This window comes from Mirounga angustirostris, unplaced genomic scaffold (assembly GCF_029215605.1).
Source record: "Mirounga angustirostris isolate CCGP_5_RB_7025 unplaced genomic scaffold, mMirAng1.0.hap1 SCAF_4, whole genome shotgun sequence".
NCBI classification, from domain to species: Eukaryota; Metazoa; Chordata; class Mammalia; order Carnivora; family Phocidae; genus Mirounga; species Mirounga angustirostris.
Genome location: NW_026991712.1, coordinates 3,353,699 through 3,365,694, shown reverse-complemented (window position 1 = coordinate 3,365,694; position 11,996 = coordinate 3,353,699). Strand labels below are relative to the sequence as shown.

General features: G+C 51.1%; 1 protein-coding gene across 1 annotated transcript; it reads left to right on the top strand.

The window, feature by feature from the left end:
- Positions 1 to 6,192: 6,192 nt before the first annotated feature.
- On the top strand, positions 6,193 to 9,774 carry CHRAC1 (chromatin accessibility complex subunit 1). The gene is made up of 3 exons (XM_045895833.3): positions 6,193 to 6,466; positions 8,015 to 8,141; positions 8,811 to 9,774. The coding sequence occupies exons 1-3, from the start codon at positions 6,320 to 6,322 to the stop codon at positions 8,930 to 8,932; spliced, it is 396 nt and encodes a 131-aa protein (XP_045751789.1). The 5' UTR covers positions 6,193 to 6,319; the 3' UTR covers positions 8,933 to 9,774.
- Positions 9,775 to 11,996: the final 2,222 nt, after the last annotated feature.

Below are 11,996 nucleotides of genomic sequence, written 5' to 3'. Positions count from 1 at the left end.
ATTCCCATTCTGCCTAGTGCCGGTGTATTTCCAGAGCAGTCTGTCAACACGGTCTGTTTTCCCTCTTCTGCCCACAGAGAACCCGAGCCCATAGTTGTGGGGAGTGGGCAAAGGGGGGATGGAGAGGAGGTGCTGTGGGAGTCTGAGCTGCCTGTTTGGGTGCTTGCCTCGTGCTCCTGGGCCCTGCTCAACGGTGAGAGGCATCAGCCTCCCCTGCACAGCGGAGCGTGGCATGTGGCTTGGTGGATCACATCGCACCCAGCTCAGGTCACATTGGGGGTCTCATGCACTGGCATTTGGCCTCTACCAGTGTCCAGTGGCAAATCGGAAGCTATTGCTCAAATGGGAGACTAGTTATTTGTAAAAGATATAGTTTTGCTTTAAACCCCTTGGTGTCTGTGCTGTGCCTGTTATTGGGACCTGCCCCCCCCGATCTGTGGGGTTACCTGGTGAACGGGTCAGAGCAGCGCACTCAGATGTGCTTCACGAAGAGTACCACCAGCCCACTACACGCCAAATCTCACCCCGCCAATTTATCTCAGGGAGCAGATCCTAGTTGGTGCTAACACACTGAATCCGGAATCCCTGGTAAGTCAGCTCTATTTTTTTTAAAAAAGATTTTATTTATTTATTTGAGAGAGAGAATGAGAGAGAGAGAGCACATGAGAGGGGGGAGGGTCAGAGGGAGAAGCAGACTCCCTGCCGAGCAGGGAGCCCAATGCGGGACTCGATCTGGGGACTCCAGGATCATGACCTGAGCCGAAGGCAGTCGCCCAACCAACTGAGCCACCCAGGCACCCTAGGTCAGCTCTATTGAGGAATTCAGCCCAATCCAACATGCTCTGTCCACCTGGACTGGCACCATTAGAATCCATCCCCAATGCACTGCCCAAGTTTCTGCTGCTAAAAGTATATGAATGTCCCCCAATTCTTTTACTGTATGAACCTCCCCTAAATTGGACTTCGCAGTTGAATCCCTGGAGCATACTGGGAGCAGATTCGTTACGGATTGGAGTTAATGAGGGGCCAGTCTGGCAAAGACTCAGCGTCCCCTTGTCAGGTGAGCACCTTGAACAAGCTCATTAATAGGACTTCAAGCAGGCAAACAGTAATCTCTACAAGCAGGGGCTATTTCTATCCACAAAGAGGTTCATAGGGATGAGGGTTAAAGGTATGCATGTATCCTCCCAACTGTCTCTACTTCCCAGGACCCTGCTCTTCCCAATCAACAGCCTAACTTCACAGAAAAGACCCGCAGAAGCTGTGAATTCAACTTATGTAGTAATTATACATCAGAAAGAATCAAAGGTGGGTCTGATCTTTAGCCCCACCAGCTCTGAGGCTACAGAAGATAAGGAATCTTAGGACTGCCAGAGGAGCCGGCTCTCTGATCAGGCTTGATCTGAGAGTTTAGAGTTAAAGCTTCAGTTTTCTGTCTGCACACTCGCCAATGCAATCCGAAGCTAGCCTATCCCACGAGACTCCATTCCCACCATGATGGTCGCTTGGGGCCGCCTTGCCTTCCATGAGTACTCACTCCATCTGGGCAACCTCAGGAGGCAAAAGAAGTAACTTTTGCCGGGGTGGGCTGCCTGTGAGGTCATCTCTGTACCAGCACCATCAATTCTGATGACCGGCCCTCGATTCCCATTGTCCTTGGTTGGTTTTCTGGGACCAAGCACATAGGTTTCAACGTTCAATTAGGAAAGCAGAAACTTCTTGAGATATTTAGAGGGATTTAATGCCAAGAAGGGATTTGCAGGGTGATGAAAGAGTTGCAGGTGGGGGGAAGGTGCTCCAGAATAGCAGGGGAAGGAGATGCCACCCTTGGCTTGCAGCCCAGACGCCCCAGCGAATTCCCAGGGGTGCCGACGCTGAGCAGAACCCCAGGGTGACCTGTGCGCCAATGTTCACTGTGGCCGCCTGCAGTCCCCAGCCTGCAGCCGGCGTTGTTCTACAAACCGGAGCTTCCTCTCCCCTCTCTGCTGCAGTCTCTCACCTGTGTCTCCCACGGGCCAATCCCAACCAGAAGCCGGCTGGCAGGGGCCTCCAGGAAGTGTAGGCAACTGCCTTCTAACGCCCTGGGATGCACAGGCGTCAGAAAAATAAGGGGCATTAGGGGCGCCTGGCTGGCTCAGTCAGTGGCGTGTGCGACTCTTGATCTCGGGGTCATGAGTTCAAGCCCTACATTGGGTGTAGAGATTACTTAAAATCTTAAAGATCTTACTTAAAAAAAAAAATGAGGGGCATGCCTCTTGAGATGTTGTGAAAATAAAGTGGGCTAATAATGGATGATAGCGGGGCGCCTGGGTGGCTCAGTCGTTAAGCGTCTGCCTTCGGCTCAGGTCATGGTCCCAGGGTCCTGGGATCGAGCCCCGCATCGGGCTCCCTGCTCTGCGGGAAGCCTGCTTCTCCCTCTCCCACTCACCCTGCTCGTGTTCCCTCATTCGCTGTGTCTCTCTCTGTCAAATAAATCAATAAAATCTTAAAAAAAAAAAAATAATGGATGATAGCATGAACAACAGAATGATGCACTAGTTCACTGTGCTTTTCCTACTGCAGGGATGTTCCCAAGGATTAGGAGATAATCTTTAAGTCTCCTACTATCTTTATATATTTTTTAAAGATTTTATTTATTCATTTGAGACAGAGAGATACAGAGAGAGAGCATGAGCAGGGGAGAGGCAGAGGCAGAGAGGGAGAAGCAGACTCCCTGCTGGGCCGGGACTCGATCCCAGGACCTAGAGATCATGACCTGAGCTGAAGGCAGACGCTTAACCATCTGAGCCACCCAGGTGCCCTGTCTCCTACTGTCTTAAGTTTGAAGCTTGCTTCTTATTTTAAAAAAATGGTGAGCACTTTCTCTCTTTTCTGAAGATTTCCTCCTTTGCCCCTTTCCTTACTCCTCAGCATGATTAGGTACGTGAACGTCGCCTGCCAGCCCTGTAAGCTGAGCTTCTCAGCCCCCGCTTCTCTTCTGCCTCTCTTCACTCTCCAGATCCCTCTCTTCTGTTCTCTCTCCTCCTCTTACCCCATCCTGCTTCCCAACATGCTGAAAGAGAAGGGCGAACCCTACAAAAAGCAGTAGTCAGCCAGAGACACAGAACGTCAAAAAACTTTAAAATGCATCAGCAATACAGCTTGTCCCTTGTGTGGACCAGAGGCCCCCCGTGTGGTGGGTGTCTGCCGAGCTCCTCGCTCATCCTGAGAATGTCAAGGGCTTTCCCATTTACAGAGGAAAGGAGCTCCTGTGACTAAGAACTGAGCCCCGAGGCTGAAGCTGTGCCCCCTGCCTCCGTGCTGCTCAGGGCAGGGCGCCAGTCATCATTCGGCAACCGGCTGGGGCCTGTAGTGGGATCTGCTCGTCCTTCCACTCTGATGGCTTCCTAATGCTCTCAGAACAGAAGCCACAGTTCTACCTGCCGGCCTGAGCACATCCCACCTACCCCGCCGACCACATCTCCCGCACGCTCTGCCTCACTCACGAAGCTCCTTTCAGTTCCTCCATTTTGCCCGGGGAATCTTCCCCCTCCGGTGTCCTTCCCACAGACTGTCCTGTTGAGAACGCTCATCTTGCCCCAGCCTTTCTGCACTGGGGGCTGTTCCCTTCTTCAGACCAGAGCTGGAGTATCACTTCTCAGAGAGGCAACCTGTCGCTCCCACTGGCTTCTTCAGAGCACTTCCTGTAGGAGACGTTCCTGTTTATTCTTCGGTCTCCCTTGCACTTGAAATTCCGTCTGCTCTGAGAGCAGGGACTAGAGCTGTCAGGCTCACGGGCTGTACCTTTGTGCCCAGCAGTGCCTGCCACGGATTTGGGCCACGGCCTCCGGTGACAGTGGTGAAGGCGACCACATCCTTGCAATCTTGGCCCTCCCCTTGTAATGACGTAGCACACAGCAGGTGCTGAAATCACTGGGTCATGATGGCTGAAGGCAGATGTGAAAACTTTCTGAATACTGCAAATGTCAGTTATCTGTCCCATCTGTGAGCTCTGGTCTTGGATCCCCTCTTCAGAAAGAATAAAGGGCAGTAATTTTCAGAACTTACTAAACTTGTACAAACATGCAGTACAAGTATATGTTTTATATTTTGAAATCATTACCTAGGTAATGAACAGAACTCAAGTCAGAAAGGTTAAACAAGATATACTTTGTATTTGCCACTCTTTTTATATGAACTTTTTTTTAAGTAGGCTCCATGCCCAACATGAGGCTTGAACTCACAACCCCAAGACCAAGGATCACATGCTCTACACCTGGGCTGGCCAGGCGCCTCCTTTTGTATGAACTTTGAAATTGAAGTTGATTTGGGGGGTGAAAAGACCTTGCCGCATGAACACTGAAACCTTACGTGTAATTTAGACTTTTGGAGCGTGCTTTGCAGTTCACAAAGAGCTTTCTCACTCCCACCCCCTTTGCTGCTCACCACTGACCTGGGAGGGAGGTAGTGCTGGGCGGAGTATCACTGACAGGGCAGGGGATTTGGTCTTTATACGCCAGGCACTTTCATACCTCCTAAAAACGCCAGCACAGGCAGGAATACCCCCATCTCTGCAAAGGAGGAAACGGGCTCAGCACTTGCTCTGCATGGGGTCACACTACTGAGTGGTAGGACAGTCCTCTTACTCCACCTCTCAGCCGTTTTCCATCCAGTGGAGCAGCTTCTCCTTTCAGAAGAGCTTTTAACTGGCTTTATGGACATCCAATCTCTCGGTGTTCCTTTTATTCAACGGCCACTTCTTCCCAGTCTCCTTTGCTGGATTTTCCTTCTTTGCTCCCCCTTGAAATGCTGGGGTTGGATCCTTCCACTCTATCTACACTCTCCTCCTGAATACATTCATTTAAGTCCACGGTTTCAACTACCAACTAGACAATGCTGCTCCCTAAATTAAGTGCTCCAGCTCGAACTCCAGGCTTAAATGTCCAGTTTTCCGCTCAACACCACTAGTGTTTGACTAGTCTTGCGCAGTTAAAACTTAAGATGCTCCAAACCAAACCTCTTGCCGAAGCTGATCCTCGGGCAGTGCTCCCCATCATCTCAGTACATGGCACCACCACCCTTTCGCTCACTCCACATCACACAGGCAAGTCCTGGTGGCGCTATCTGCAAATGAGATCCCCAAACCTACTCCTTCCCACCACCTCACTCTGGCCTAACCCACCATCATCTCTGGCCCAGCAACAGCCTCCTCACCGTGCTCTCTGCTTCCGTTCTTGCCCCCCGACAGTCCATTCACACACAGCACCTTAAGTGCTCCTGGTAACGCGTAAGTGCGGCCTCCTTACTCTTCCCAGGGCTTCTGGATGCATTTGTAGAATTCCAGGATCTACAAAGCCCCGCCTGACCTGGCCCCTGGCTGTCTCCTACTCTTCTTTTTTCTAGCTCATTTCACCTTAGCCACACTTTTTTTTTTTTTTAAAGATTTTATTTATTTATTTGACAGAGAGACACAGCGAGAGAGGGAACACAAGCAGGGGGAGTAGGAGAGGGAGAAGCAGGCTTCCCACCGAGCAGGGAGCCCGATGCGGGGCTCGATCCCAGGACCCTGAGATCATGACCGGAGCTGAAGGCAGTCGCTTAACCAACTGAGCCACCCAGGCGCCCCCATTTTTTTTTTTTTTTTAAGTAGGGGCGTTTTTACGCAGGGCTGGAGCTCACGACCCTGAGTTGAGGACGCCTAACGGACTGAGCCACCCAGAGGCCCCTAGCTCACTGGCATCCTATTCACGACCTCCAATCGCCTTCTACCCGGTCTCTCTGCTTCCACCCTTTCAACTACCCCCTGGACTGTTCACTGTCAGCAGCCAGACGCATCCCTTCACCCCTCTGCTATCTTTCCACCGCGCCCCCCTTTTCTTAGAATGAAGGCCAGCGGGGCTTAGGCCACGACCCCCTCTGTGCTCCCGCAGCACACGCCGTTCCACGGAGCGTCCAGCCTTGGGCCTGTGCCCATGTGGTTCCCTCCCGCGGGACGGCGCTTCGCGGTGCCTTCCGCCCCACCCCTCTCCCCGATCTCCGGGCACCCCTTGCGCACGCGTCCTGCCACCGGCAGCGCCCCCCCGCTCCCGCACGGTGCAGGCACCCGGCGGGAAGCCCCGCTCCGGCCCTCGGCAGCCCCGCCCCGCCGGCCGCCCCGCGGCGCGCGGCATCTCGGGGCTTGTAGTCCGGCGCCGGAAGGGCGGCCGCCCGCCCCCGCGGCCGCGCCGCCCCGACACTACAACTCCCACGGGGCAGCGGGACGCCGCTCCCGCACCCTCCAGGCCGGCAGGCCGCCCGCCTCGCGGCGGGTCCGGCGGCCGCCGCGGGGCGGGGCGCGAAGATGGCGGACGCGGCCGCGGGCAGAGACAAGTGCGGGGAGCCGCGGCTCGTGTCGCTGCCCCTGTCCCGCATCCGGGTCATCATGAAGAGCTCCCCCGAGGTGTCCAGCATCAACCAGGAGGCGCTGGTGCTCACGGCCAAGGCCACGGTGAGGGGGGCCGCGCGGGGAGGACGGAGGGACAGGGGCCGCCCGCCACCGTCGCGCCTGCCCCGCCGCCGGTGCCCCCCCGGCTCGCGCGCCGCCGCCTCCCCTCGCGGGCTCGCGCCGCGCGCGCCCGCCGCGCCGTGCCCGGTCCCTTCCCTCGCTGCGCGCGCCCTCCGCCCCGCCCGCCGCGCCGCTCCCGCCCTCCCCCGCGCGCCTTCTGCCCACCCACGCGTCTCTCCTCGCTGCGCCGCGCGCGCCCCGCGCCCTCCCCCGCGCGCCTCCGCCCCGCCCGCCGCGCCGCTCCCGCCCTCCCCCGCGCGCCCTCCGCCCCGCCCGCCGCGCCGCTCCCGCCCTGCCTCGCGTGAGGCCCCGCTGGCGGCGCGGGCTGACGCGGGGCTCCTGCCGCGTCCCCTGCACGCGCGTCGCCGGACCCTGGGCCGCAGAGCCTTCCTTCCCTCGCTTCCGGCTTGCTTCCCGCGGCTCAGGGCTCCGTGAGCGCGCCTCGGGAGGCACCGCCCGACCCCGCCTCTCGCGCGCCCTTCGCCGCAGCCGGGCGGTGCGTGCTCCGGCCGGAGGCGACGTTAGCCGTGCGGCCGCGGTACCTGCGCCCTCGGAGGCGCGCAGCACAGGGCTGGCCGGCTGGATTCGGCCGTGGCGGCGGGGGGCCGGAACACCCCCGGGCCGTGTGTAAGCTGCGGTCGTAACCGGCTCAGCTGCCCTTGGGCTGCCCGCCCCGCTGCGGCCTCAGTGCAGCGTCCCTGCGGTAGGGTGGCCCCGGGGCCTGGCCTGTTTCGGCCCAGAGCCATGTTTTGTTTTGTTTCTTACTACATCAAGGGTGGACTGGAGTGACTCCGCAGTTGCACATAACGCCCAGTCGTCCTTAAGTCAGGCGCCCTCCTTAGTGCCCCTCGCCTGTGTGCCTTAGCGCCCCGTGCAGCGGTGGTCTTGGGATGTTCAGGTTTCCTTGTGCGCGTTCACTCTCCGAGGATAAGGACGCAAGGCACAGGCGGGCATCTTCATTCCCTACTAACCGAACTAGCGGGCGTTCAAGGTAAAAACGGAGGGAGAGGCGCGGTTCAGGTTGTTGCTTTAGGTGCGGTGTTTGCGCAAAACGGGAAGCGTGGTCAGTTTTCAGCTTCAGGTCGTTGACGGTTGTAGGCAACCGCCTTAGACGCGATGTATTTAAACGGAAGGTTGAACATGTGTTCCTGAGTCAAGCAGAATTTTTGGATGGTCTTTTACTCCTTAAAAAAAAACCCAAAGCCTGTAGTTTTTAAACATTTATAAGCCATTGTTGAATTACTTTTAAGTATCTTCCCTAAGGTAGAAATCTAAAATAACTTTAGGGAAATGCCTGCTTCCCTGCCAACTTTGATAGAGCCTTGCTTTCTTTTTAACCTCCTATTTCTCCTTTCCCCATGATTTCCTGTAATTTGAGAAACCACAGTCATCTGCAGTCAAGCCATCTAAACCTAACGTAATTTTAAAAATTAAGTTCTGGGGTAAGTTTTCAAAGCATACCTTTCATTTTACTTTTTCATTTTGTTTTAGGAACTCTTTGTTCAGTATCTAGCCACCTATTCCTACAGGCATGGCAGTGGAAAAGAAAAGAAAGCACTCACTTACAGTGATTTATCAAATACTGCAGAGGAATCGGAAACTTTTCAGTTCCTTGCAGGTACTCAGCCTTTGAAACATTCTGGTTAAAACGTGCATGGTAATTTACAGCTTTTTCCCCCTGCTTTCACTGAAATAGACTTTTTTTTTTTTTTTTTTTTTGCTGCTTTCTCTGGGTGCATGACCTGGCACAGGAAGACATTTTTAGTTTTGCCAGAGTATGTTTGTAGTGTGGTTCACCTAGAATGATCATGAACTCAACAACCTGCACAAGGATGTTTCGCTGGCTGGCTGGTTGGGTGAGCCTGGCAAACCCACCCCCTAGACTCCTTATCACTGATGGGAAAACTCTGGCCTGGTCTGCTTGGCCCCAGAAACAGAAATTAATAGTTGTTGTGGACAAGCTGTGTGGGCCACAGCTAAAAAGAGCTTAAGTCTGTCCCCGGAGCCAGCCGGCTTGTCTCAGGTAGGTTGAGCAGACTTGCTCAGTCAACACCAGCACAAACAGGAGCACATGATTTGTAGTCCGTGGAGTGGAAACAGGTCTTTAGCATCAGTCAGGAGGTAGTGCTGGTTTCCTGCTGTTTCACCCAGAAGTGTAGTCAGAATTTTGTCTTGTTTTGGAAACTATTAAAGAGTTCAAAGCAGGAACTAGCACATTTTGAAATTTGCATTGCTGTGTTCATGGTCTGCCAAAACCAATTGCTGATGTTAGCTTTATATTTTTAAGATATATTACCAAAGAAGATTTTAGCTAGTAAATACCTGAAAATGCTTAAAGAGAAGAGGGACGAGGACGAGGAGGAGAATGACAGCGATGATGGGAGTGCTGGGGACGAAGCAGAATCCTAGACCAAACAGGAAGTGCCTTAGAAATCAGCCTGCTGAGGACCCTCCTGGATTAGCAGCATTGCTTGGAAGTAAGCACAACACTGTGTGACTTCAGACTCCTCACTTTTCAGAGATTCAAGTGCATTGGATTCCTTCCTAGCTAAGATAGAGCACCTGATGTGCCCACACCATAGATGGCCAGAAGGAAAGTGACCCAGACAGCAGCCTCTCTCTGAGGGGCCCACGTTGCAGTTCCGGGGGGACACGGGGGCACCAAGAGAACTGCCTGTACACTCAGGCCCTGACTGTTGATCTGCAGCTGTAAGCTGTAGAGACGGACAATTTTGCTTCACTTTTTAATTTAGATAGATTTTGAAGAGCTTCTAAAGAACAGTTGTGTAAATTCATAGATGTATATTTGGAAATTAGTTCTTGTAAACAACTAGATGTAGTTTGAGCTAAATATATAGTTTGTGGGTAGTATGTTACATGTGAAAATTTGACGATTTGTCCAAGTACTGCGATTTTATTAACTGTAAAGAAAATTTATTAGAAGCTGTATGTAGTTTTATAGTAAATGCTTTGTATTAGTTTTAGAGCTCTCTGTTGTTCTAATGTCTTGCTTATTACCTGAGACTTCTGCAAAATTTAAAAATAAGCATTTCTGGGCTGCCTGGGTGGCTCAGTTGTTAAGCGTCTGCCTTTGGCTCAGGTCATGATCCCAGGGTCCTGGGATCGAGCCCCACATCAGGCTCCCTGCTCAGCGGGAAGCCTGCTTCTCCCTCTCCCACTCCTCCTGCTTGTGTTCCCTCTCTCGCTGTGTCTCTGTCAAATAAATAAATAAAATCTTAAAAAAAAAAAAATTTGTATATTGAAAATCTCTCGGGGCACCTGGGTGGCTAAGTCAGTTAAGCGTCTGCCTTCAGCTCAGGTCATGATCCCGGAGTCCTCGGATCGAGCCCCTTATTGGGCTCCCTGCTCAATTGGGAGTCTGCTTCTTCCTCCCCCTCTTCCTCTGCCCCTGCCCTCTCTCAAGTAAATAAATACATTATGTAAAAAAAAAAAAGAAAATCTCTCATTTTACTGTTCCTTTCTTTACAACCAAAGTAATTGTTTTTACTGTTCACAAGAGAAAACTATAAGCCCCATTTTTTTTCCCCACTTAGAGTAAATTTTTGGCTCTTGTCTCTTTAGTCTCTTTTTAAAAAAATTTGAGTTATAATTTACATCTAGTAAAATCATCCTTTAGTGTCCGGTCTGTTGGTTATGTAAGTATCAATATATGGGACAGTTCCATCACCCCAAATATTCCACTGTATCCCCGGAGTCCCTTCCCTTATCCCCAGGCAACTGCTGTTGTTTCTGTTCCTCATTTCTAAAATTTTAAATTTTTTAAAAAATCCCCGTTTTGATACAGTTTTGAGCTTTGACAAATGCAGAGTTGTGTAACCACCACAAGATTCAACACTGGTATCGCCTTCCCCCCAATTCCCTCCTGGTTAAATCCATTCCAACCGTTTACCTTGGCAACCACTGCGCTATTCGTTACCCATATAGAAGTTCACGGACTTTTTCTGGAAAGGGCCATATAGAAAACATTTTAAGATCTGTGGGCTATATAACCTGTCACAGCTGTTGAACTGTGCCATTGTAATAGAAAAGCTGCCATAGATGATACAGAAAGGAATGAATATGGCTTATTTCAGTGAAGCTTCAGTTCTGGACACTGAAATTTGAATTGTATAATTTTCATGGGTCATGAAATAGTCTTCTGATCGTCTTAAAACATTTAAGAATGTAAAAGCCAGGGTGCCTGGGTGGCTCAGTCGGTTAAGCGACTGCCTTCGGCTCAGGTCATGATCCTGGAGTCCCGGGATCGAGTCCCACATCGGGCTCCCTGCTCAGCGGGGGGTCTGCTTCTCCCTCTGACCCTCCCCCCTCTCATGCTCTCTCTCATTCTCTCTCTCAAATAAATAAATAAAATCTTTTAAAAAAAAAATGTAAAAGCCATTCTTAGGCTTATAGGCCGTACAGAAATGCAATGGGCTGGCTTTGGCTCGCAGACCGTGGTTTGCCGACCTGCCTTTCCCGTGTCGCATAAATGGAACTCTACGGTACAGAGCCTGTGTGTGCAGCTTTGGTGACGTGTAACGCACAGGAGAGTCACGTTCCTGCGGGTCCCACTCCTTATTGCTGAGTAGGCTCCCGTGGTATTGATATGTAGTAGTGTTTCTCCGTTCCCCAGGTCAACGGATAATTCCCAATTTGGGTTGTTTCCAGTGTTAATGATTACAAATAAAGCCCTAGAAACATTTGTGTACAGGTTTTGTGTGAACATAGGATGTCCACTTGAGTGAACATACTTGAGTATATACTTAGGGGTGGAATTGTGTATTTAAGTTCATAAACTGCCAGACTTAACAAAGTGGCTGGACCATTTTGCATTCCCACCAGCAGTAAATGAATTTCAGTTGCTCTGCATCCTCTGCAAAACTTGGTAATTTTTTTTTTTAATTTTAGCCATTTTCATGGGTGTAGGCTTTAATTTGCATTTCTGTAATGACAAATGTAGAGCATCTTTTTATTTGCTTATTTACCATATTTTCTTTGGTGAAGTGTCCAAATCTTTTGCCCATCTTTTTATTGGGTTTTCTTTTTGTTGAGTTTTGAGAATTTTATGTATTCTGAATATAATCCCTTTGCTAGATTATGGGATTTGCAAATATTTTCTCCCAGTCTGTAGCTTGTCTTTTCCTTCTCTTGACAGCATCTTTCAAAGAGCAGAAATTATTATTTCTCTTTGAGAAGTTCTTAATTTTGAGGAAGTCCAGTATGTCAGTTTTTTTCTCTGGGGATCATGCTTTTCTTGTATCTAAAAACTTGTCATCAAACCCAGTCACAAAGATCTTCTCTGTGTATTTTTTTTTGCGTGGAGCCCAACATGGGGCTTGAACTCCAACCCTAAGATTAAGACCTGAACTGAGATCAAGAGTCGGACAGTCAACCGACTGAGCCACCCAGGTGCCCTGTGTATCTTTTTAGTTATTGTTTTTATTTAAACAATTATCTTTTTAAAATGCCATGC